At 44.6% G+C, this 26527-nt stretch overlaps 1 protein-coding gene across 5 annotated transcripts in view; it reads left to right on the top strand.

The window, feature by feature from the left end:
- DBN1 (drebrin 1) overlaps positions 1 to 26527 on the top strand; it is a 55798-nt gene that overhangs the window by 9235 nt on the left and 20036 nt on the right. For all 5 annotated transcript variants that reach the window (XM_060765652.2, XM_060765651.2, XM_060765650.2 and 2 more), the window contains exons 2-3: positions 24845 to 24900; positions 25193 to 25305. In XM_060765652.2, coding sequence (XP_060621635.2) covers positions 24845 to 24900; positions 25193 to 25305 — 169 coding nt within the window. The remainder of the gene's footprint in view (positions 1 to 24844; positions 24901 to 25192; positions 25306 to 26527) is intronic.

The following is a 26527-nucleotide window of genomic DNA, read 5'->3' as shown; positions in this document are numbered from 1 at the left end:
CCCCCAGGGCGGGGGAAGGCAGGGCTGAACAATCCCCCCTTTGTGCGTGGGGGCGAGGGGGCAGCAGCTGTCCGGGCACCTGAGTCACTGGCCCCACGGAGAGGGAGAGCGGCAGGGAGTGAGGGAGGAGCGGGCTGGGAGGCAGGAGGGGAGGGGAGGGCAGGCCAGCTCCCTGGGCTCAAGGTCACTCACTTGGGGGGAGGCCCTCTCTCTCCCTCCCTCCCTGTTGGGGGGCCAAGGCTGCCCATTCCCCCGGCAACGGCTGCTTTTTGGGCGGTGGCAGCCAGGGCATCCATCCCATTTCTGCCCGAAAAGTGCTGAACGTGGCAAAAAACCGGCTTCTGCCCCTCCGCCGAGAGAGAGGGAGGGAGGGAGGGATGGGAGCCAGGGAGAGAGAGAGAGAGAGCGACGGACAAAAGGCTCTGCCGCGGCGCAGGGAGGGGAAGAGGAAGGGAGCGGAGGGGGGCTTGGTTTGGCTCATTGTCCCTCCCTCTCTCCCACCCACCCACCCACGGATGGCGACCTTTCCTTTTGCCCCATTAGTCGCCCCTGGGTGGTCCCGGGTTGGGAGCCCTGGACCCGGCTATTCGCGCCTCTTCCCCCATCCGTCACGATCGCCCGTGACGTGACTCCGGGCTCCCCAAAGCTGGAGGAAAGGGGAGCAGGAGGAGAGAAGGGGTGAAGGGGGGTGGCTGCGTGAAGGGGCCTCTGGGCTCCCCTGGCTTCGTGTCGGCGCCTTGCGTGAGATGCGTCCCGTCGAGAGGACCACCCTCGGCGAGGGCAGGGGAGGGCGGGTCACCGCTTTGGGAGCCGGGCCGGGGGAGAGAGTGCGTCGCGCTGCGTGGGTTACTTTGTCCTCCGGGCGCCCGCCCCCTCCCCAAAGGAGAGCCCCGCCTTCCTTGCACAACCGGGGGCGGGGCTAGTGTGGCCGGCCCCTCCTCCTTTCCCCTGCCCCGCCCCCTCCTCTCTGCCGGGGGTCTGCGGGGCGTGGGAGCCCCTCCCTCCCCCCTCGTGCTTCTTCTGCTCCTGCTCCTTCCTTCTGCTGCCTGCCCGGGTTGGGGCCCATGACTTGATCCGAAAGGAATGCGGGGCCGTTTCCCCGCACGCGGCTCCCTGGGGCTCCGGCTGCATTGGAAACACATGCGGGCGGCGGCGGGGGGGGGGGGGCGAGGGGGGTGGGGTGGGCCTGGGGTCTCCTTTCCCAGCGCCTGGGCAGGCTCCAGGGCAGGGAGTGGAGCGGGGGGAGGGGCGGCGGGGCTTTCCTTCTCGTCTGCAGCAGACAAAAGTGGGCCTCCCTTGGAGGCGTTGCTCGGGATTGGCACCACACCACGCCCGGGTCGGGTTGAGGAGCAACCTCAGTAAATGCCCATTCTTGGGCCTCGGATTATGAGGAGCCTTTCAATGGCAAAGAAAGGAATACCAACAACAAGGAGATGTGGGAATACACGCGGGTTGGGGAAGGCTTTGTCTGAGGCCCTTCTATGGGACACCTCTCAGGAGCCTCTCTCACTGGGTCCCATTTGGGGCAGAGGGCTCCGCTTGTGCCCCGTGGTCTCCGCTCACCCTTTCTGCCCACTGGAAGCTGGGATAAGACACACCAGCAGCAATGACAAGATATTGTCGAAGGCTTTCATGGCTGGAATCACTGGGTTGTTGTAGGTTTTTTCAACTTGTGACCTCACAACCTCAGAGGATGCTTGCCATAGTTGCAGGCAAAATGTCAGGAGAGAATGCCTCAAGAACATGGCCATATAGCCCAAAAAACCCGACAACAACCCAGCAATGACAAGAGTTTACGTATTATTAGAATACTTCAACTTCTTAATACCTGAAAACAATGCAATATACAACCTTCGGTTTAAAACATATACATGCTAAAATAGAATTAAACCAGGGACTACTAAAACAAATAGTTAGAACTTTCTCCTCCAAATGACAGGAAAGAAGATTCTACCTGAACATTAGGAAGAGCTTCCTAACTGTGAGAGCTGTTCAGCAGTGGAACTCTCTGCCCTGGACTGTGGTGGGGGCTCCTTCTTTGCAGGCTTTGAAACAAAGGCTGGGTGGCCATGTTTTGGCGGTGCTTTGAAGGTGGTTTTCCTGCTTCTTGGTTGGACTGGATGGCCCACTCCTCCAACCCTATGATTCTATTAAAAAGGACTGAAATGCATAAAAACACTTCAAAGCATCCCTGACTCAGTTTGCCTCTTTTCCTTCCCTCCTCTCCTTTTGTTTTTCTCTTTTAAATATAAATTGGGCATAATAGTCATGGGAAAACATGACTATTATGGCCAGTTTATATGTAAAAGAGAAGGGAGGAATGGACAGGAGAGTAGTGGTCACTATTTCTGTGTGCACAGACAAGTGGCCATAGTAGTATCTGTGCACACAAGTTAAATGTGCAAATATTGAAAGGTGTGTCTGCTGGGAGAGCATTGCGCATCCTTCCCATGATACTGGCACCCTGTAGATGTGTTGGATTACACTCCCCATCAATCCCCGCCAGCCATGCTGCATGAGAATGATGGTTGTTGTAGACCAACACATCTGGAGAAGTGCAGGTTGAGGAAAGCTGACATAAGCATTAAAAAAAAACCCTCTCACGTCAGCAAGAATGCAGATGCTCTTGGGTGGGGTCTGAGCAGCAGTTTTCCCTTGATGCTCCCTCTTCCTCCCTCATTTCTCCTTTTGGAAGGCCTGGCTAACAAAGAATCGATCCAGGCCCTCTTCTCTTTGTACACTCCCAGCACGGGAAGAGCTGAAGCAGAGGCCTAGCCCTGGCACAAACACCCCCATTTGTACTTTGTGCAGTGAGGAGGCAAGCACACCTCCCCCCCCCCCACACACACACATGCACCCCAGCTTTGAAGAAAATGAGCCATCCATGCAAGGTGCTGGTAGGAACTGTGCTGGTGAGACATACATGAAAGAGCACCAGCATGGATGTCCCTGTATGCTGCCCACCCACAGCACAGCCCGTTGTGGAATTGGTTGCATGAGTGGGAGGGGGGACATTGAACTGTCCTTAGATGAGAATAGTGGCTGCTGCTGTTGTTGCGGCATTTCCATTCCCACCCATAGGGAGTAATTATATTCCAGGGTTAAATTGCATGCCACCCTGCCAGCTGCCTAATTGCTCGTTTTGGAGGGCCGGGGTCACACGTCAGAGTGCTCCTTGCCTGATGCCCAAGGCCTTGTCCTTTCATGTCGTCTTGTGTTCCGATGCCTACAGGTGCCCACGGCAGTGTTGACTCCTACGTGGCAATGCAAGCTCAGGGCCAGCCTAGCAGCCGATGAAGCCTGTTAAAATTGGCTGCCTATTGTTTGAGCAGAAGGCAGCATGACTGTCTGTCTGAGCTGTGCCCGACTGGGCCACTTCTCAAGGTCGCTTGGAGAAGGGACAAAGAGCCTCTCTGAACTCATCCATCGATCATTAAGCCTCCCTTGCCCCGTGGCCATTGCTGGAGACCCCTTTTATGCAGGGATAAAGCAGGGAAGCAATAAAATAATTTTCACAACATACTGCATGCTTTTCTGTGGAAGCTAGTCCCCTTCCCTACATAATAAAAATTCAGTGCTTTGAAGTATGGCATTCTACAGTGATTAAAAGGAGTTTGGGAACCATTGACTCTATGTGTGTGTTGGTTTTGAACTGGTGGAAGGCCCTGTCAGTATAGGATTGCAGAATTTGTAATTCAACACATTTGGAAGGCAAAAGATTTTCAATGTCAAAGTATGGCTAGGAGTGCCTAGATTTAAATCCCTGATCAGTGACAAGGCTCTTTAGGTTCTCCAAGGTGGTAGACAGCCATTAGGGTTTTTCTTCCATGTGCCAAAGGCCAACACATTGAGTACCAATTTTGGTTGAAAAGCCAGGGTATAAATAAAGTTATAAAATTTGTTTCCATTAGTCCTAGTTCTTTCCTTCCTGAAAACCCACTAAGGCAGGCATGGGCAAACTTCAGCCCTCCAGGTGTTTTGGGCTTCAACTCCCACAATTCCTGGCCTCAGGCCCTTTTCTTTCCCCTCTCAGACCCTTAAGCTGATATATTCAGCTTCCCATATATTCCTGAGGCAGGAATTGTGGGAGTTGAAGTCCAAAACACTTGGAGGGCCGAAGTTTGCTCATGCCTGCACTAAGGACTTGGTATATAATTATTCACTGACTTGTGTTAGTATAGTCTTCCTGGTTATGGGAAAGTCTTTTTGAAGCCTGTTCACAATTTGGGATCTAATCTGCACAAAATTTGCAAGTGGTTGTTTTGCACAGAAAACTGTTCATTTCTATTCAAAAAACACAATTTCCTGTGCATAAAATAATATTTGTGTGCAGAAATGTCATTAGCAGCACAGAAAAAGCTGTTAGCTGCACAAAAAGCCCGTTTTCTATGCAAATTAACCACATAAGAATTTTGCACAGAGTAAATCCCAAACTGCAAATGTTCTTATTAGTCTAAGATTCTTCTTATATGACTTTCTTGAAATGTACAAAATGTGATGATTGAACATTTAGTCCCTTTATCCACCCCCCTTATTATTATTTGCCTCCATACTAGAGACTGGTAACCAATGACCTGTCAATTAGGGCCAGTTCAGGGGCCAGTATTCCAGGGATGTGTTTTTCAGGCTATTTGATGTGCAACTGTGCACGCCCCCCCCCCCCCCATGTCAGCACTTAAGACGTGTGAAAACCAATTGCTCCGAGGCTTCTGCCAATTTGGCTATCACTGTCCCCTCAAGAGTACCACAGCACAATCTTCTTCGAACCAGAGGCTCTCTCTCTCTCTCTGTAAGTATTTGTAAAAGAGTTGGGGAATTGCCATCTACTTCAGTCCCTTATCCCTTATCTGTGCCTTGTTTGAAATACAAGTGTAACCAATTCAAAGCTTTAAAAGTGTTGCAGAGAAAGTGAGAAGTAGCAAAATGCAAGATAAAGAAATCAAAAGTTTGCAGGCTGGCCTACATATATACTAGGATATATGCAAGATACTCTCATGCCTTCCCTGTGTCCATATCCTGTTCTCCACGTTGATTCAAGATGACAAAGGCAGTGGCCGAAATCCTTTATGATGGTGTACTTTAAATAACTTTGCATATACTTAAGTATGTAGCAGAGGCACCAAGAATTGCCAAGCAAATGGCAAGATGTCTAATGGGAGTGCATTGGCACTCCCTTGCCTGTATCCTGGTGCACAATGGTCCTATTGTGCACTGGTCACTTTGTTGCCCCCCTATATAATAATCATCATAATAATAATCATAACAGTGGTGATTGGCACACTGGGTGCAGTGCCTAAAGACCTTGGCTTGCACTTAAACACAATCGGCACTGCCAAAATTACCACCTGTCAGCTGAAAAATGCCACCCTACATTATTTGCCAATACATCACACAGTCCTAAACACTTGGGAAGCGTCCAATGTGTGTTCCAATACAACAGCCTACACAGTTATATTGTTTGCTGTGTAGTAATCTTGTAATGTTTCAAATAACAATAACAATAACTTTATTCTTGTATCCTGCCACCATCTCCTTGAAGGGACTTGGGGTGGTTTACATGTGACACAAGGTGCCGAAAAACAAAACATAAAAATAAACACAGTACAAAATACAGTAAGAAAAACACATATGCATATAAAACATCAACTAAGTCTCAATAAAACTGCGCGCAACAATAGCAGTGCTTAACTAGATATGGACATTACAGAACTGCTTTATTCTCATTCCGGCAGATATAAGTCTATGTACAAAGATGCCCAACAAAATTCCAAACATGTTTTTCCTTTTTGCCTTAGTGTAATCACACAGTTTTGTCCAGGGTCCAGGTGAGCGGCACTCTTCTGCTAAACTGGTTATATCACTGTGTTCGGCTTCCTCCTGCTTCTACTCCAAATGCACATTTCACCCTTCAGCCAGTTGAGCCAGATGGGTGCTGTTGTGAGCCTGGGCCTCTGGACATGCATGTCTTTGCTTGCAGAAATTTTCTTTAATGTATATGTAAATTTAAATGACCCATTGGAACCAGGATTACTGCCCTGGCAGGAGAGATTTGGGGAATGGTAGCTACACTTGTGCAGCCTGGTGTACCTTGATGAACGTGATAGAGCACATCATGAAGAACTGGCAGCAATAACTAATCTTTGCCTTAGATGCTCCTGCAAGCACTTTCCTCCAACATAATAAACTCAACCAGCACAGCCAATATGATTCCTGAGGAAAGAATTGCTATTTCCCAACAGTTGAACTGAGTGGGCTGTGTTCTGGGAAATGCTAATGATTCTACATTTACCAGGGCAACATCATCTGGCACTCACCGCCCCTCAGAAAAGCAGATTGGCCTGGAAAGCCCCTAAATCCTAATGCTCTCTGGTCTGCTCACACCCCCAGGTGCCCTGATGTTTCTTTGTGTTGAGCAATGCTACATTCTATAGAAATGTAGTTGTGTATGTCCATTCCTTTTCATTGTTATTTCAAACTGGACTTTCACATCTGAGCCCATGCCATCCCAATAACTCCTGGCTTTTGATTTATGTGCTGGATGTCTGTAAGAAGTAATAATCTGCCCAGGTTAAGATAAGGGTAAAATGTGTTCTAGCTGTAGTTGGCCCATAAGAGTGTTATAAGGTTATACAGAAGTTATAATGAAGGGGAGCAAGACCTTAACAAAACCTTTCACTGCTCAATGTGGAGCAGCAAATGGCACCCCTCCATTTACCCAATTCAAGAAGCTTAGTGCTCTTTGCTCACCATGTTGTTTTGGCTCATGGAGCAAAAAATCTTCCAAGCACCTTTCCCTATTTCTGCCATAAAATGCAACAAAAACAAAGTGAATAACTACATATTTGCTGCCCTTTGATGATGCCCAAAATCTGCTGCCTGAGACAGCACTTGCTCTGTCTAAAGATAGGGCTAGCCCTGAAATGGAGTCTCTGGACCAGGTCAGGATTGCAGTAGGAATTTGTTTGCCATGCATTGAACCTCTTGCAAATCTTGAAGCCATAGGTCACAGAGGTGGGAATTGCACGGCCCTTCAGACATTGCTGAACTATGCTGACAAGGGCTGCTGGGAGAGGCAGTTCAAAAATATCTGGAGGGCCTCATGATTCCCACCTCTGCCAAGTTATGTTCAGTGACTTCTCCAAGGAAAACTAGAATTGTCACCACTGCAACTTTCTCACCTGCCACCATGATTGAAGAATGTCCTCAGCACCAACATTTGGTTACTGGAGATATCCACAGAAAGGGAATCTCTGTGGACCTCCTTAAGCAGTGATATATAACTGAAGGACAATATCCCCAAGCCAAGTCTTCCCATAATTTCCTCAGCTTCACCTTGAGATCCCTGCCCCATCCTTACCACCCCTTGGAGCTGGCTCTGAATAACCCAGCATATGCACTCTCACTCTCTGAGGTCTATTGTGAGACATCAAAGTCACTTGAGCATTTATTTCACACCTCTCTTTGTTTTTCCCTGGATCCAGAGGTGCATCACCTTCTCCAACAGCAGCTGCAGCTTTATTCCAGGAAAGAGACTTGTCCTGAGCTGCCAATTAGGGGATTTGGCTTTTTGGATTAGAGTCGATCTCATTTGTGACATTATTATCTGTGTCTGGCTCCCTGCAGTGTGACCATTGCTTTGCCTAGGAGCTTACCTTGGCAAAGCCATTCCATGGCATTGCCATGCCTTGGACTCTGAGAGCCTCAGTGGGGATGGGGAGCAAGGCTGGACCTGGCAGTATGGATCAAGTGGGCAGAGGTTAACAGCTCAGCAGCTCAACAAGCTAATGCTTTCTCCTGACACTTTCCCTTCAGTCCTCTCCTATTTTCCCCTTAGCCAGTGATACTTCTCTGTGCCCATCCGTACCCTTGTTCTGCTGCCCTCACCTTCCTCTCCCTGAAGTTCTCCTTCCAGGGAGTAATGAACTTGTAAAGGCTGAAAGTTGTAGCATGGGTAGATAATACTGTCTCCCCCATATATAATTCAGGGTTGAATTTTCCTGGCTTCATACATGAAATTTTGAAAGGATTTCTCTTAGTTGGTATTACTTCTACCCTGTCTTGGGTTGACTTTGTTGTTGTGTGCCTTCAAGTAATTTCTGACTTAGGGAAACCCTAAGGCCAGCCTATCACAAAGTTTTCTGGGGTTGAGAGTGTGTGACTTGCCCAAGGTCACCCAGTGGGTTTTCATGACTAAGCAGGGATTTGAACCTTGGGCAAAGTTGCAGTCCCACGCTCAAACCTCTATGCCACACTGGCACTTGCAAAAGTACTACTTACCTTTATAGAAATGCTTAGCCAACCCATTCTCTTGTACAGTGAAGCTGTAGCTGCTGCAGCATTTCTATCAAATTCTCTGAAGGTGGGGTGCAGAGTAAAGGAGGGTCCTTTCTAATATTTCCAAAAGCATTCGCTGAGGAACTTCCTTTGGAATGAAAAAAGCAGAAGACAACTTTGAAGACTTGTGGTTGGTTTGTGTGTTTCTCTCTGCATCCTTCAGTGAGGTTGGGAAACTGAAAGTGTTATAATCTGGGGATAGATTGTTATCTCCTAAGTCCTTTTCTGGGGATAAGTAGTGACTTTGAGGTATTTCTGTTGTTTATATTTTTTCCTCATTAAGTAGTAATATATATTAGTTATAAATCCAATGTTGGGCTTCAGCAAGCAGCTGTGCAAAAATATAATTAAAATAAAACATAAATTTTAAATAATAGATTATATTTCAGCAGAAATGAAACATACACAAGAAAGGGGAAGCACTAATGCTTTGCTTGCTGTATAACTCATTAAAAGTTGCATGAAATAAAAACATATGTTCCAGCCTATTTGGGATGGTGCCAGTGTAACTCCATTTGGGAAGGAGTTCTGCAATAAGATGTTACAGAAAAAGGTCCCGTCTGGCATTTACACCAACCTGACCCTGCTGATGGTAGGCTGTACCACAGGTCCCCTGTTGCATGAGAAGGCTGAGATTGGAGACAGTACTTTATTGGCTCCGTGCGCTGGAGGGCTTTATAGGTAAAGTCCAGCACCTTCAACATCCTGAAAAAGAAAAGAAAAAGATGCAATGCAGTTAGAAATAACAGGGTTGGAAATACACCAGAGAGCAGTCTAGCTGCACACACTGACCACTCTTCAGGGGCATCTCCACATAGAACGTATTGTACTAATCTAAATGGGACATAATGAATGTGTATATATTATTGTGACCAGATCTGTCCTCTATAAGATGGGACACACTACACTACTTGAAACAGGAAAAAGGCATTCCTGGCCTTAGCAGCCAAGTGAACCAGATGTTTGTATCCAGGAGAACCAGATGTTTCTGCAGGTGATCAAGCCTGCCTAGAACAGGTTGTTTTACCAGTCCAAAATTACATCAGGAATTCTGCTTTATTTAGGGTAAGCTTATAGTCCACCCAGACCCTTCTTCCCTGTGTCCTGTCAATTCAGGGCTTTAAAATCTCCTTGGCATTTCTTGAAAAAGAATAATAGAATTATAGGGTTGGAAGAGACTACAAGGGTCATGCAGTCCAATCCCCGCCATGGAGAAATACAGTCAAAGTATTTGTGACAGATGTTTCCAAATCTCCAGAGGAGATTCTACCACATTTTCCATTGTCAAACAGTTATTTCTGTCAGAACATTCTTTCAAATGTTTTGCAGAAGCCCATTTTCCTGTAATTTGAATCCATTGCTACATGTCCTAGGGTCATCTATATTGTAGAATTGATGTAGTTCAACATCATTTTAACTGCCATGGCTGAATGTTATAGAATGATGGGAGTTGTAACTTGGTAGGGGTCCAGCATTATTTGTCAGAGAAGGCTGAGGACCATGTAAAAATAGAGCCCCCATGGTTCCATAGCATTGAGCCAAGGCGGTTCAAGTGGTGCCAAACTGCATTAATTCTACAGTGTAAGGTCTCTGAAGGAGCAGAAAACAAGCTTCAGTGTGATATCCTTACAAATATTTAAACATGGCTATCATGTCATTTCTTAACCTTCTCTTCTCCAAGCTAAACACAACTAGCTCTTTAAGCTGCTCCTCATAGGGCATGATTTCCAGACCTTTAACCGTTTTGGTTGCCCTCCTCTAGAGACAATGTCCTTGTCAATATCCTTCTTGATGTCCAGAACTGGATCCAGTATTCCAGGTGAGGTCTGAACAAAGCGGAATAGAATGGGATATGATATCCCTTGATCTAGAATCTAGACACTATACTTCTATTGATGTAACGTAGAATTATATTGGCTTTTAAAACCGCTACATCACACTTTAGTTCCTGTTCAGCTTTTGGCCTACTAAGACTCTTAGATCCCTTTCACATGTACTGTTTTAAAGCCAGATGTCAGCCATCCTACATCTCTGGATTTAATTTCTTCTGCCTAATGTCTCCAGGATGAAGGGAGGCTATTGGTTTTTACCCTTTGAGTCTGACCAGTGATCCAATTACAAATCCATCTCATAGTAACATTATCTATTCTGCCTTTTACTAGCATATTTGCAAGAATATCACAGGGAAACTGGTTGAAGGAGCTACTGAAATCAAGATATGTTACATTCACAGCATTGCCTTCATCTATTAAACTTTTATCTCTACTGAGAGAGAGAGAGAGGTCTTGCATATCTTCTGAAAAAAGTTACTTTTACTGAACCCATCATTCCTTTGTAAGTTCTTAAGGATTGCCCATTTAATTATCTGCTCTAGGTTCTTTCTTGATATTGATGTCAAACTGACTGAGTGATAATTGTTTGGTTCTCCTTTTTTCCATTTTGAAGATGGGGACATTTGCCCCCTGTAGCCTGGTGGGACTTCTCCTGCTCTTTGGGAATGCTTGAAGATTTATTGGCAGTGGTTCTAATATAACTTGTGCCAGTTCTTTTAATGTCCTTGAATGTAGCTCATCTGGCCCTAGAAACTTCCATTCATCTTGTACTACTTGTTTATTCTGTGCTGTGTTTCCCCCACTGTGCGACATTTCTCCCAGGTTGAACACTGTTTCCTTTAGGACAGTGGTTCTGAACCTGTGAGTCCCCAGGTGTTTTGGCCTACAACTCCCAGAAATCCCAGCCGGTTTACCAGCTGTTAAGTTTTGTGGGAGTTGAAGGCCAAAACCATTGTGGAACCCCCAGGTTGAGAACCACTGCTTAATGAGAAGGTCGAGGGGAATAAGTGTCAAGTTCTTCTGCCTTTGCCTCCTGTTATAATTTCTTCTTCTCCTCCAAGTAGAGGCCTATTTTCTTGTTCTTCTTTTCTTTTTTGCTACAGACATCACCAAAAAAAGTCAATTTTTATTGTTTTCAACCTCTCTGAACAAGCCTGAACTCCTTCTGCACTTCGACTTTTCTGACATTTGCCCTACATGTGCTGACTATTTGTTTGAATTCTTGTTTGGTGATTTCCCCCTTTCCCCTGTTCTTTTATAATGTCCTTTTAAAATATTAGCTCAATTGAAAGTCCTTTAGATATCCATCCTGGTTTCTGTAGACACCTCCCATTTTTCCTCCTCATTGGAGGTGGTTGATATTGTGCTTCCAATATCTCACTTTTCAGAACTTACACCCATCATGGACTCCTTTCTCTTTTAGTATTCCTGAAGTTTACCATAATCGGCTTTCTTAAAGCCTGAGTAAACTTGTCTTCTCCTGTATAACAAACTCCAGAAGAACAAGGTCACTTCCACCTAAGGAGCTTGCCACTTCTACCTGATTAACCAAGCGATCACTGTTGATTAGGTTGAGATCTAAAATAGTAGATCCCCTTGTCTCCTCTTCTAGACCATGAAATTGTCTGCAAGGGAAGTGAGGAATCTGTTAAAATTTGTATTCTTGGCAGAGTTTGATTTCCAACAAATATGGTTGATCATGATGGTTGAAAACTCCCCATTACTATTATCTCTTTCCTTTCTGAATGTGTGGCCATCTGTTTTAGGAAGGCATCATCTAAAACAGTGGTTCTCAACACGAGGGTCCCCTGGTGTTTTGGACTACAACTCCCAGAAATCCCACCCAGTTTACCAGCTGTTAGGATTTCTGGGAGTTGAAGGCCAAAACATCTGGGGACCCACAGGGTGAAAACCACTGATCTAAAACCTCAGAGATGTAGAGATGGAAATCAACAGCACAAAGATGAGACCTAGCCCCAATTTGAGACCTCTCCTGGGATGATTGTAAAACTCCCAGAGATGTTGTAAAGCAAGGGGTATAAAATAAGGTCCTCAAGAATCCCGAAGGCCAATAGCATCATTATTCTGGAAATTTTCAGCCAGACTGAATAGCACACTGTATCATGTGGTCCCTCTAGGTCCCAAATTAGGTAGAGATGTAAGTCATCACTTGTTTTCTTCTCACACATGAGAACAAAGTGTTTTCTCCCTACTGAGTGTGGTTTCTCACACTCTCAATGGTTACATGTTTTTGTGCAAAAAAACCCAAACCCAGCCTATAAAAATTGAAATGTATTTTTAAATCAAATAAATGGCACATAAAATACAGGAAGTGGACACAAACTGCAACATTTTTTTTATATGGCTGCTGCTAATGGGAAAAGAGTGCTGATCTTTTTTGGTCTCATGCAGATTTGAAAGCTTTGCAGCAATTGATTTTTTCTTTTTTGTTTTGCTTTGTGTCTAGGTCTTTTGATCTGTCAATATTCCCTTTTCCACAACGAATGAGAAAAATTTCAAATATTCTTGATATCCCTACTATTAAGTAATAATCTCAGAGGATACCATGGTTAGTACTACTGAATGTCACAGAGAAGTCCACTAGAGCCAACAGGAACGCAGTTCCCCTGCTTGTCATTCAAGAAGGTGGCCAGGGGCTCTTTCTGCACTCAAAACAAGTCTCAACTTGGATGGAAAAGGTTCATGGGAAATCAGGCATGGATCTGCTGGGTAAACAGGTTTAAAGATGGCATTCTCTTAATAAATGCCTGTGAAGGTGATTGTGCCTCCAAGTCAACCCTATCCTAGGATTTTCATGGCAAGATTTATTAAGGGGAGGTTTCCAATTGCCTTCCTCTGAGGCTGCGAGCATATGACTTGCTCGAGAACATCTAAGGCAGTGGTTCTCAACCTGTGAGTCCCCAAATGTTTTGGACTTCAACTCCCAGAAATCCTAACCACTCATAAACTGGCCGGGATTTCTGGGAGTTGTAGGCCAAAACACCTGGGTACCCACAGGCCGAGAACCACTGACCTAGGGGGTTTCCAGAGTTGAATGAACTCTGGTCTTTCTTGGAGTCCTAGTCCAGCATTCCATCCAATACGCTTAGCTAGCTCTGTTACAAATGCCTATACCCTACCTGAATTGCAAAAGTAATACTGATAGTGGAGACATAGAATATTTCCTGATTTTGTGTCTGCGGTGACAGGAAAGGAGGTCCAAGAAATGCTCTCCCCACCTTAGTTGTTTGTTTTCTATCTCTGGGCAGGGGAAATATTAAAACTAGGATGTTGGGATAGAGTAACGTTGGCTTGGTTCATATCAGGATCCGAACTTCAGCAGAGGGCGGCATTATGTCAAAAAGACTAAGTTCCCCCTAATTCTATCCTAGAAATATTTCCACATTTGCTTTTGTTTTAGGAGACAAAAATGGAGCTGACAATCCTGTATTTGTGTTATGATATGTTATTCCACCCTATAGGGATGTCCTGTGGGTTTGTTGATGCTGCTGCACAATGCTCTATGGTAGCTAGGGCCGTGTGCAAAGAAGTATAAATGATGTTGTTAGGAATAAATTATGCAAATCAAAGCATTTGCATGCCTTTATTTTGCATAATTCTGCTTCTATAATGATAGGGTTTTCAAAAGGATGTAGAATATTGAGGCAAGAGCTGGGGTGGCGGAGGAGGGAAGGGAATTAAGATAAGGGAGAAGGCTTGAAATAGGAATAATAGCTATGGGGCAGATGGCAGTGTCGGCAAGATACCAAAATCCTACCCTCTGCCTGATCATAAGGACCAAGCTCTTCTTATATGGTTCCAAGTTCATTTCTCTGCCATCATGACAGTGAAAATCTTGATCTAACATCAAAAGCAATGTTTATAACATACACATATGCTTTTGATGTTCACAGTTTGCCTTAGTCCAGTATCTGTCTGGGCACATGCAGTGATAGTCCAAGAAGTTTTTTTTTCATGTCAGGAGCAACTTGAGAAACTGCAAGTCGCTTCTGGTGTGAGAGAATTGGCCATCTGCAAGGACGTTGCTCAGGGGATGCCTGGATGTTTTGATGTTTTCCTATCCTTGTGGGAAGCTTCTCTCATGTCCCTGCATGAGGAGCTGGCACTGACAGAGGGAGCTCATCCACGCTTTCCCCAGATTCGAACCTCCGACCTGTCGGTCTTCAGTCCTGCTGTCATAAGGGTTTAACCCAATGCACCACCAGGGACTGCAAGAAGTTCTGCTGCATGAAGCAAAATCCAAACGCCACCATCACCAACCGACTTAAAAATGCTCCTCCATTTTGATGCCAAGTCTTGCTTTAATCAGCACTATTCCCATGTTGCCACTTTGGTTTTCATTGCTCTGTGATACCCTGGGCACACAAACATGTACATAATGGACAGATCCGAATACCACCAACATTAGATTCCTCTCCATAATTTCTACAGTTCTCAGCATGTCGATGTCATTGGTACCAGGGGAAACATATAGGCAAAAGCTTTTGAAGTAATGTGTGGGCCAGAAAAATGTAGGATAAAACTTGTCCTCCATAGTTCCATCACAAAAATTAAGGGATCTATCAGAAGAAGAGTTAACTTCCATATTACTGATTCCATGCAACATGTCAGGAGACTAGCGTCTGTTTGTGAAGTGATCAGGATGAACGTTCTGCTGGAAAGGATGCATCTTATTTATATATTTTGTTAGTATTATATTTTTATCGAAAGCACTCAGGGTAGAAAACAGAGAATGATCCTGTTTCACCCTCTCAACACTCCTCCTGAGTAGTTTAGGTGGCTATATACTACTGACATTAAGGAATTAAAAGTGTAGAGGTCCCACATCTACACTCCAGTTATCCAGTTCATTTTAGGTTCTAAAATAAAGTATGTGTGGTATAACAGGAAAATAGACTGTGATAGTTATGATATTTTTGTCTATCTCATCTTTCCTCCAGTTGTTGGAAAGGAAAGGGGCAGGGCTATGCACCCCAGTGCCCAATTCATGTGTGGGGGTTTTTTCTTCCATATCAGGAGCAATTTGGGAAACTGCAAGTGGCTTCTGGAGTGAGAGAATTGGCCATCTGCAAGGACGTTGCCCAGTGGACATCCAGATGTTTGATGTTCTACCATCCTTGTGGGAGGCTTTTCTCATGTCCCCCATGGAGAGCTGGAGCTGACAGAGGGAGCTCAACCTGCTCTCCCTGATTTGAACCACTGACCTGTCAGTCAGCAGACCTGCCGGCACAAGGGTTTAACCCACTGCACCACTGGGGACTCCTGATGTGTAGTAATAAGTGATATTTTGAAAACTGAAAGAGCACCACCCTGTCTCAGCCTAATATGCCCCGTAAATTCATAATGTCCCCATCTATGTTGCTTCAGTGCCTTAGAGGAAAAGCAGGTGAGCATTTGCCTTATTTGAGTGCAGATTCTTTTCACTGTCTGCTTCAGTATCATCTGCTCCAAACTCCCTCAACTGGATGCTTTTTAGATATGCTGGACTGCATCTCCCATGTAGTCCCAACATTTTAAAGGGCATCAGGTGGAGAAAAATTGGTCTGCTGTCCCTGACAGCAATTCACTAGGGTTTGAGGCAAGATGCTTTCCCATTCACTGGCTTTTTGAACAGAAAATACTAGAATCTGAGTCCATATACATACAAACTAGCATGTGTCTTATCCACTCAACTGTGATCCCTGCAAGAGAAATGTAATATATTAATAAGTTCAATGTATACCCCATGTGATTTCATGTCAGCATAAGCCACGGTTACCAGTTGTCCTTGGTTTCAAGAGATGACCTTTATATCAGAACATCGTAGCTCTATTGAATACCATAAAATTGACACTACTGTCCCCAGGTCTCTCTCTCTTCCTTCCTCCGCTCCTGCTTAAAAATATCCTCTGACAAATCAAATGCAATATTGTCTTCGGCATCATTCTCACTGAATCTCATCCAAACATTTTGAGTGTCCCTCCAGGATATTTGGATAAAAATATGCTATTCTGAGAACCAAGAGGCAGCAAGCTTTCGGCTGATGGAGGTACTTTCGGCATAGAGATGACCTGTCGAAATCTTTGATATATGGAAGACAGAGATAGCTGGTAACAAAAATAGGTCCACAATGCCCTGAACTGCCTGCGGCTTTGGAACGCTAAGATGAGCTGCAGGCAAATGCGCTTTCCCTATTTTGCAAAATCCATGGCAGTATCCTTATGTTGAGTTCCATGGACCAGAACAATTAGCACAGATTAAGTACTTCTTAGCCATTTGTAAATCCTTTTTAATATACATTAGAGTGTTTTGAAGACTAGATAGACCCCATATTTCCACCAGTGTGAGTGAAATATGCAACCAATCAAAGCATACAGGGTTTTCTTTTTAATCCTGGCCATAGCAATGCACTGAGCATCCCCCACTGTTACTATGACAAAAGAGAAATGAGCCAACTGGCAACCTCATCCAAGGCCTGGAAAATCAATGGGAGAATCTAGGACCAAAGCCAGAGACCCCAGGTAAACAAACAAGTCATCCAACTGCACCTCCATCTTTCATTTGCTCTGAGGATATTAAGGCACAAAACACAGTCCCACTGACCGAGAAGCATGATGTAGGTCTGTAGAATGGATCCTTTGTACTCCAGTCAAGGTGTACACAGACTTGTACGGCAGGAGGCCATAGGTATAGATTCAAGACCCCCTTGGTAATTGCTTAGTAATGTATAGTCATCTCTCCGCATTCACTCAAGTTGACTGGAGGACCGAGAAAATCTTAGAAAAGCATTCTCTCACGTTTCTTTCAACTTTTGTGGGAGTCCTGTGCCTCCAACCTCAGGAAATATGGGGAGCTAACTATATAACTACCATGAATGTTCTTCTTATTCTTCTTATTATACATATGATGGATCTGCTAATTCATTATCTGGCTTGAACAAGGTGCAAATGTGTATAGGTACTCTTTTAATCTGAAGGATTATAGAATTGCATTGCCACTTTAACTGCCATGATTCCATAATGTGCAAAATTTCACAGAATGGAAGTGGAACACATGGGCCTAAGCAACATAAGAGTGTGGTCAAGATGGCAAAGATTTCCAGGAGGAAGAACGTAAAGGCTGCAGCAGTTTGCTTTTGGCCGAACCTATTGTTTGGATACCACCGTCTTTTCTCTGCTCCACCATGATGAGTTAATTAAGTGCAAACTCCTTTTTTTGCTGTCAATTTATTTTGCAATGTTGGAAGTAAGCTGAAGGAATAAGGATAGAGTGAGAAGATAGATCAACATTTTGAAAACAGATAAACAAGTCAAAATGCAGAGGACCAACTATACTCAGTAGAAGGAATCCATGTTGTACACTGAGAAACCCAGGAAACGTTGGATTGTGGCAACATGAGGGCACACAGGCACCTGCCTAATCGGAGCAGTTGGAAGGTATGTATTTCCATCCTTTGGAATCCCAGGATTTTGCAGAATCCCAGGATTTGTAAAAAAACAACAACAAATTCTCTAATTGCTCCCCAAACTACAAACCTCAAGATTGCATAGGGCGAAATTATGGCCATTAAATGGAATCATAGTTCTAGAATCCTAGAGTTGGAAGAGACCTCTTGGGCCATCCAGTCCAACCCCCTGCCATGAAGCAGGAAAATTGCATTCAAAGCACCCCCGACAGATGGCCATCCAGCCTCTGTTTAAATGCCTCCAAAGAAGGAGCCTCCACCACACTCCGGGGCAGAGAGTTCCACTGCTGAACAGCTCTCACAGTTAGGAAGTTCTTTATCATGTTCAGGTGGAATCTCCTTTCCTGTAGTTTGAAACCATTGAACAGTGTGTTCTGAAGGCACCCTTGTTATTTGGCTGATCTGGGGACAGGTGCTTGGGGAAGGCAGGGAGGGTTTACAGTCCTTGAGTTTGCTTCTTTGCCAGTTCTCAAGCTGACCTGTAGTATTTCTGCTTCTGAAAACAAACTAGTTCTCGTAGAGATGCAAGGGAATGACAGAAGCATGTTACGAGCAAGTTCTCCAATATTTTAATTAGCTGTTGCCATAGAGGGAATGAGTACAAGAAGTGAATGCAGCCAGTCCATGCTGGAGTTCTTCCCTTGACTCTAGCAGGACTCCGGACCAAGGCACGGAGGCCATATGGAGCCCAGTCTGTCCTGGAACGTGAACAGCCAAAGAATTTGGCAGTTCAGCAAATGGAGCTCGTGAAGCTCCGAAAGAGATGCAATTCAGCAAACTCCCACTATAACCCCATAGTACCTCCCGCCCTAGGCTACGGTCCGTGATGGCGATGCTCAAGGTAGGAGCAGCATATGGCCTGCGGCTGTCGAACACCTCTCTCCCCTTGCTCTTCTCCACCCTGCCACCTCCCCTCTGAATCACCTCGCCTTGAATATGAACTGTGTCCCAGCTGGATAGCAGTGTGGTTGCCATGGTAACACAGGGATGCTGCTTGCCTTGATAAGCTGAAATTTCACACACTCTCCACCCCCTCAGCCTGGACCAATTCCCCCTGCTCCTCCCTCCCTGCCTCCCTCCCTCCCTCCCTCCCTGCCAGGCCTAGGAACACAGCAGCAGCAGCAGCAGCAGCAGAGTGTGCAGGGAGTGTGCACTTGGGCAGGGTGCGTGCAAGCATTTGGAGCCAGGATGATTGACAGGATGGAGGGCGTGGACTCACCACCAGAGTAGATAGGGAAGAGAGAGGGTGGTATCTTAGAGACGGTCTCCATGGAGGCCCCTTCAGACAAACCCGGGTGGCTCATTGATATGCTGTGGCTGGCTGCTGTTTTCATTTCACTGTTTTCCCCCTCCTCCTGCCCACCCTGTGTTGATTGGGCAGGCCGTTTGCTGCCTGAAATGTGCGTGGGTCTCACTCTCCAGGTGGGCAGCCATTACACCGCCTCAGAGGGGAAATGCTTTTCTCTCTCTGCCATTAATATTCCCCATTCAGTGAAAGACCCCCCTCCTCTACCTCATAAATTTTCACGTGACGTGTGTACAGTTAATATCCCCAATGAACATTTCAGGAAGCAAGGGGGTTGGTTTACATTGTAGCAAGGTGATTTCACGCAGTTTAGCAGGACAAAAAGGGGGTGGTGGACGTGCAAATCGCACGGCTTTGTTTCTTTCCTGCACCATTTTGTGGCTCATTTGGAAATGCATGGAGTCACGTATGTCAGTAGAAACCTGGAGGGGTTCCTTCCTTTCCTTACTGCATTGGCAGATCATCCATTCACAAATGAAGGATATGTTCCTTCAGATTCAGAAGTGCAGCCATGTTAAGGGCCCAATAATGTTCATTTCAAATATTACCCAGTATTCTGCATCAGCTGGTTTTTTAAGGCCCCTTCCACACAGCTCTATACAATCCCACATTATCTGCTTTGAACTGGGTTATATGGCAGTGTGGACCCAAATAACCCAGTTCAAAGCAGATATTGTGGATTGTATGCCTTGATCTTCTGGGTTATATGTCTGTGCAGAATGGCCCTTAGTGTCCTCAATTAAATTACCTCTCCTGGCCCAGCTCCCCACAGACCTGATGGAAGAAGTCATTCGTTCTTGGTCTGATGAGTAACAGAATGGACCTCCTTCTCTCCGTGCAGCCGATGCATGGTGAAGTAGGTTGGCAGGGGATCGCGATTGTGGCAATGGAACAATTCTGATTAAGTAATAGTTGTGAACATGGAACAGTTATGGATGAGTTAATCTAGGTACCCATTCCATATTTAAGACTGCTACTTAGCAACAACAACAACAACAACAACAATAATAATAATAATAATAATAATATAACAACAACAATGCAGAGCAGAGGAAAAAACTGGCAAAATAAGGCTCTCCATGGACAGTTCCTGGGAAAAATTGAGAGCAAAGTAGACAAAGAAAAAACATAGCTGTGGCTCACAAATGGAACTTTGAAAAAGGAGACGGAGGGCCTGATTTTGGCAGCACAGAACAAGCCATTAGAACCAATGCAAAGCCAGAATAGAAAAGTCGATGACAGATCCCAAGTGTAGACTCTGCAAGGAAGCAGATGAAACAATAGATCACATCCTCAGCTGCTGCAAGAAGATCGCACAGACAGACTACAAGCAGAGGCATAACACCATTGCCCAAATGATTAATTGGAACTTGTGCCACAAATACCATTTGCCTATGACAAAGAACTGGTGGGATCACAAGCCTGAAAAAGTTACAGAAAATGAACACATCAAACTACTCTGGGACTTCCAAATTCAGACTGAAAAAGTTTTGGAGCACAATACTCCTGACCTCATGATCATGTTAAAAAACCAAGTATGGATCATTGATGTTGCAATCCCAGGCAACAGAAGGATTGAAGAGAAACAACTGGGAATGCTGACACAATACGAGGATTTAAAGATCTAATTGCAAAGACTCTGGCACAAGCTAGTCAAGGTGGTTCCAGTAGTGATCGGCAAACTGGGTGCAGTGCCTAAAGACCTTGGCCTGCACTTAAATACAATCGGCGCTGACAAAATTATCATCTTTCAGCTGCAAAAGGCCACCCTACTGGGATCTGCCACCATCTCCCTGAAGGGACTTGGGATGACTCACAAAAGCACTGGACGTAAAATAAACATCACATAGTCCTAGGCACTTGGGAAGTGTCCGACGTGTGATCCAATACAACAACCAGCACAGTGATCTTGTTTGCAATGTCCTAATCTTGTTGTTTTTCTAATAATAATAATAATAATAATAATAATAATAATAATAATAATAATAATGACTTTATTTTTATACCCCGCCTCCATCTCCCAAGACGAGCTCAGGGTGGTTTACATGGCGATGAGCTCAAACAGACATGGTTAAAATACCACTCTCTAAAATATAAAAACAACAGCATAAAACAAAATAAAACAGTAACACTATAACAGAATATAAGAGCAACCATCAAACCAACAACCAATGAACCTGCAATAATAAACAATTTCTGGGTACGGGTGGGCAGACTGGTGCAACTCAATTGTAAGGTTAGGACTGGTGGATAAAATGTGTAAGTCAAATGGCAACATTAGGGATAGAGGACAATGTAAGATGGAGCATTATAACTTTGGGTACAGAGCTGTAGTACAGTGCGAGGATGAGATTTTGGGTCCTGGTTGGGGCCAATGTTATCTGGGGGACTGTTCATTTATTTATTTATTTATTATTTGCACTTGTTAACCGCCACTCTCAGCCCGAGGGCGACTCGTGGCGGTGTACAGAACATAGAAAAGACAACAGTTTACAATGAATCAAGACCATAACACAACATCTAAAAATCCGCTTCGTCTAGTTTGGGGTCATAATCAATCTCATAGTCATATTCCATTCAAACTATTGCCACAATTGTAGGCCTGTTAATGGAACAGCTGATAAATAATACTAACTGTTGTTAAATATACTGGCCAAGATCTGGAATCATCTTGCACTCTTTCACACTGCATAAGTGTAGAATGATTATTCCACTTTAATTGCCATGGCACCATCCAGTGAAATCCTGAGATTTACAATTGGGGTTTGTGTGTGTGTGTGTGTGTGTGTGTGTGTGTGTGTGTGTGTGTGTTGGGGGGTGGGGGTGGACGGACTTTAGGATTCTCAGCCAGATAGGTATGATATCTCTTAAAACTACAAAACCCAGGGTTCTATAGGAAGCATCCATAGCAGTTAGTCTTACCATTGCATAATGTGGAAGGGCTCCTCCTGGAATGTACATTTGCACCTAAGAGAATTCTGATCCATTACCCTCTCCTCCTGGAGAACCCCCCTGCCTCCTGCCCCCATTCCCATGTGAACAGGGAGAGTGCAGGGAACAGCCTTGCATAATCTGACTGTTCCTATAACTGGACACACAAAATAATATATTAGGTGTTAGAGGCAGGAGACGGGTGAGTTCAGCAGTTAGAGGGTGATGACATCAGTGGTGTAGTGACACCCCTTTTGGCAATAGCCATAAAAAGACACATACAGGTGTAAATTGGACTTAAGCATGCATATGTCATCAACAGGATGACAGCATTATTAGTGGCTCCTACCTTTCCTTCATTAACCCAACACATTTCAGGGTTGGAGGACCTTAACCCCCCCAGCTATGGGCCTGACCCTCCTCCCCACTTCATCCTTACAATAACCCAATGAGGTTAGTCAAAGAGAGGGACTATCACCCAATAAGTCTTCAACTGTGATGATTACAAAGGGTAGAGCTTGGAATAATTCGTAAAATGATGAAAACACTAATTGTTACTCTGGTTGCTAGCATTTTACAGCTTGTAAATATTAGTTATGGGTTTTAATTTAAAAATGCCCAAAACCTTCCCAAATGGTTCTTAAGCATTTTGGGGGGGGGGGGGGGGGAGTGATTAATTGTTGTCTCATTTACAGAATACCTAATGGGTATTAATGTCAATTGTGAGGAAATTATCATTGTTGCTTTGCTTTACTTCCCAGTATAACATATTAAGTGATTTCCCCCCCTTTTGTAACATGCTCCTTTTGAGCTCTGTCTATGAAAGCATATGCTGCAGGAATCCTTAAGAAGTTTCCTGCCTATGGGGCCTGTGCCACCCGTGTTAGGGCAGGTGGAAAGCTTAGCCAAGGGGTCTCCAAGCCAAGGCCCGCAGGCTGGATGCAGCCCTCCAGGGTCATTTCCCCAGCTCCCACCCTGACTTTGGTTCGCCCTAAGTCTGAAGGCACACAACAACAACATTCTAATTAACTTGAGCATCTCATCATCCAAAAGCAGGCCTGCCCTTCTCATTGAAATACTGGCAAATTTATGTTGGTTTAAAATATTGTATTGTTCTTCCGTGAATTTTTTTTGCACTACAAATAAGATATGTGCAGTGTGCATAGGAATTTGTTCAATTTTTTTTCAAACTATAGTCCGGCCCCCGAACAGTCTGAGGGACCATGAACTTAAGAAGTTTGAGGACCTCCGGCTTAGTCTGTTTTAGCTATATGCCAATTGCAGCCTGCTTTCCCCCCCACAGAGAACTCTAAACAGGAGGTAAAGGGCCAGGGGGAAAAGGAAGGGGCCTGAGGCTGTTAGGAATTGTGGGAGTTGAAGTCCAAAAACACCTGGCGGACCCAAGTTTGCCAAGGCCTGATTTAAACAAAGTGTGAATAGCCTTGTGCAAATGTGGCCCCACAAAAAACCTTAGATTTGCTCATCATTGTCCTAGATCTTCAAGTGGGAACATTAGTTTCTGTTTGTGTTTTCAGCAGCTATTGTTTTGTGAACAGTCACTGTTAATAATACAATTGTCACTACCTTTTCGTTTTTATATTTCGCCTACAGTTTCAAACCCCGTCCCCATATAATTATATATCTGTGGTTCAGGATAACATTTCATAACTTTGATGAAGCCGACTGTAGTCCACAAAAGCTTCACTCCATAATAGACTTGTATTTCTTGTTGATATTGCTAAGGTCTCTGTGTTTTGGGTTTTCTCTACAAGCACATGTGGAATTGTGTATAGGTTTAGAACTGAACATCCTGAGGCTTGGCTTTGATTAAACAAAGTAAAAAAAGTTCAGGGTATTTTTATCTCTGTGAAGAGAAATGTGTGGTTCATAACCAGCCTGCTGAAGTCTTTGAATCCCCAGTGTCAGGACTTCAGTGCTCTTTGTAGTTCTCTCTGAGGAGCATGGCAGTTGAATAAATGGGGCAAAATTTAAAATCATAGATCATATGCCAATGTAAGCAAAATATACTTTAGACTAGAATTCTGTAAGTGACTTCTCTCAGTGGTATCTCTGTTTATGCCAGACATAAGAACTCTTTGGGATACTGTGCAGTAAGGTACTGAGTACTTCCTTGTGTGATACTCTAGCTGTGCAGAAGCAGCCAGCCCCTTGCCCCAGCTGTCCTGGGTAATGCAGCTTCACCCTGGATACTGTGAGGTGCAGCAAAGCATCTTCGAACTGTCCTTTCACTCCCAAGGAAGATGTAGCTTTATATCAGGAACAGAGGGGCTCTCTTGTCTTCCCCAGGAGTGCAAGGGCAAGAAAAATATATATGATGAAGCTGATACTGGCAGTCTTTACAATGCACAGCAACATTGGGGAAATATTTTTAGCCTTTAACCTGACTTTGCTCTGCACTAAGCAACAGCAACATGAAGGACAAAAGAATAGCGCAGTGGGGCTGATGCACTCTCACCCCAGGTGGACCATCTGGATGCCAGTGTGGCACTTCAGAGATTTAGTTCCAGTGCCTGAAGCCACCATTGTGGTTGACCCAGGGCCAGTCTAGAGCGTAATACTTTGGACTGTCCCTGGATTAAGCAGCCCGGTGTTCCAGAGTGCACCCACACACATACACACACACACACAAAGCTAGTCAGGAACTGCAAGGATGGAGCTGCTTTCAAGAATCCCTGGTATGCAGGCTGCTTGTGCATAACCAGGGAGAAATCTGAAATAAATGAGCACCCACCTCCCCCTTCTGCCTCTGACAAAGATAGTCTAAACATGCTGGTGGTGATTACCATAATCTGCCAGCATTTTACTGGATCTCAGCCTCAATATTCTTAATATTTTTACCTTTTCGCACCCAGGTTTTCCTCATACAGACTTTGGGTTTCTTTTGTGCAGATACAGGGCTATTAGAGGTTTTGCATAGGTCTATCCTTATTGTACCTGCTCTTTTTTGTCTTCCAGGGCTTTGTACACTTATGAAGATGACTCTGACAACCTGAAACTGGCTGCCTCTGGAAGTGAGTACTAATGTCTCTTGCCCGTGGTTCCTTCTCACTGGGTGACCTTATGTTGCTTTGTCTCTCCTGTCCTAGCCATGCTTTATCACCTTCCCTCTCTTAGAACATAGATTGGCTATTTTCCTCTGCAAGTCTGAGCTGAACTTACAGTAGAGGATCATCGGGAAGTTAGTTGGCCATGATGTGTGTCAGGGGCATTTCCAGAAGATCAAGGAAGAGTTTTATTGCTGTACACAAGGTGGAACAGTTTGGGTTGTCAGTGTCCTATGAACATGTCTCTTTCTTTCCACAGCTGGTGGCCTTCAAGAGCTCTCCAGCCACTTTGTGAATCAGAAGGTGATGTACGGATTCTGCAGTGTCAAAGACCCCCAGGCCACCCTTCCTAAATATGTCCTCGTTAACTGGGTAAGGCCTCCTTCCAAAGAGTCTGGGGACACAGCTTGCCTGGTCATGAAAGTGAATCTATCACTTGTCTTTGTAAAGGGGACTCTGTCATCTTACATACCGATACAGAATTTAAGCTAACTGCTTCTCATACACTGAGAGAATCCCTGTGTTTTTTCCCCTGGAGCTTTATTGGAAAGGAGCATTCCACCAAATTCAGATTTTCCTGTCACTGTAGTCCTGTGATAGGGAAGAAAACAGGCAAGGTGAAGTTCTGAACCTTGCAGTTGTATTAACAAACACACTAGAATTGAAAAGGGGCCTAATCTGTTCTGAATGTCAAAACCTTTATGTAATGGTGAAGTCTGATAGTAGTTCCCTTGTGCCTCATTCTTAGGACCTCATCCTGTATCCCTTTATTTCTACATGAAAATAATCTCAGTGTAAGAAATAAAGATGTAAGAAAGAACACATGCTCATAGCGTTTGTGATGTTTACCATTAAGTGTTTGCTCCAAATATGGGGGCACATAATGCCAGCGCTGAGAAGAGACCATGAAGCCAAAGTTGGCCTTTCTAGCAGATCTCTTGCCAACTGATTGCCTTCTGTTATTGTGCTTGTGCTGCCCTCTAGTGGAATGATTCCGGTTTTCTGCATGGCAGGCTCTCCTTCGCCATCTGGCAAGCAGACCGCTCTTGGGGCTCCCTGCTTGCACTTCCTCTAAGACTCCCTTCCTCGCCATGCTTGGCATCTCTTGACTCTTTCAGCATTGCTTCTGAAGAAAGACCAATTGTTTATTTATTTTAATGTATCCAGAAAAGTGTGTGTGTGTGAGAGTGTGTGTGTGGTGTGTCTTTTTGTTTCAAAGATCTATGTGGAAAAAAAACATGCCACATATTGGCAGCACCAGAAATCAATAACAACTGCAGCAAATACAGAAATCTGAAAAACACAGAATACAAACAGAGTTCTATTCTCTAAAAATGTGTGTATGTTATGAGATGTGAACAGCTGCTTCCTGTTGCTCAGTCCAGACTTAGTGAGTTGTTAGATACAACGTGGAGTGTGCTGAGAATTTGCAGCATATAGACACACACAGCCATAAATCATATCCTAGGCACGCCCAAGTGAGACTTTTATAATACAGACACCTTGTCTCTTTTGTGGAATTTCAGAAAAAGTCATGTCTCTCATTTCAATCCCTCCTGTATTTTCCTACCGCATCTCCAATCTTGGTTTATCC

This window comes from Anolis sagrei, chromosome 2 (genome assembly GCF_037176765.1).
Source record: "Anolis sagrei isolate rAnoSag1 chromosome 2, rAnoSag1.mat, whole genome shotgun sequence".
NCBI classification, from domain to species: domain Eukaryota; kingdom Metazoa; phylum Chordata; class Lepidosauria; order Squamata; family Dactyloidae; genus Anolis; species Anolis sagrei.
This window is presented reverse-complemented; position numbering and strand designations above follow the sequence as displayed.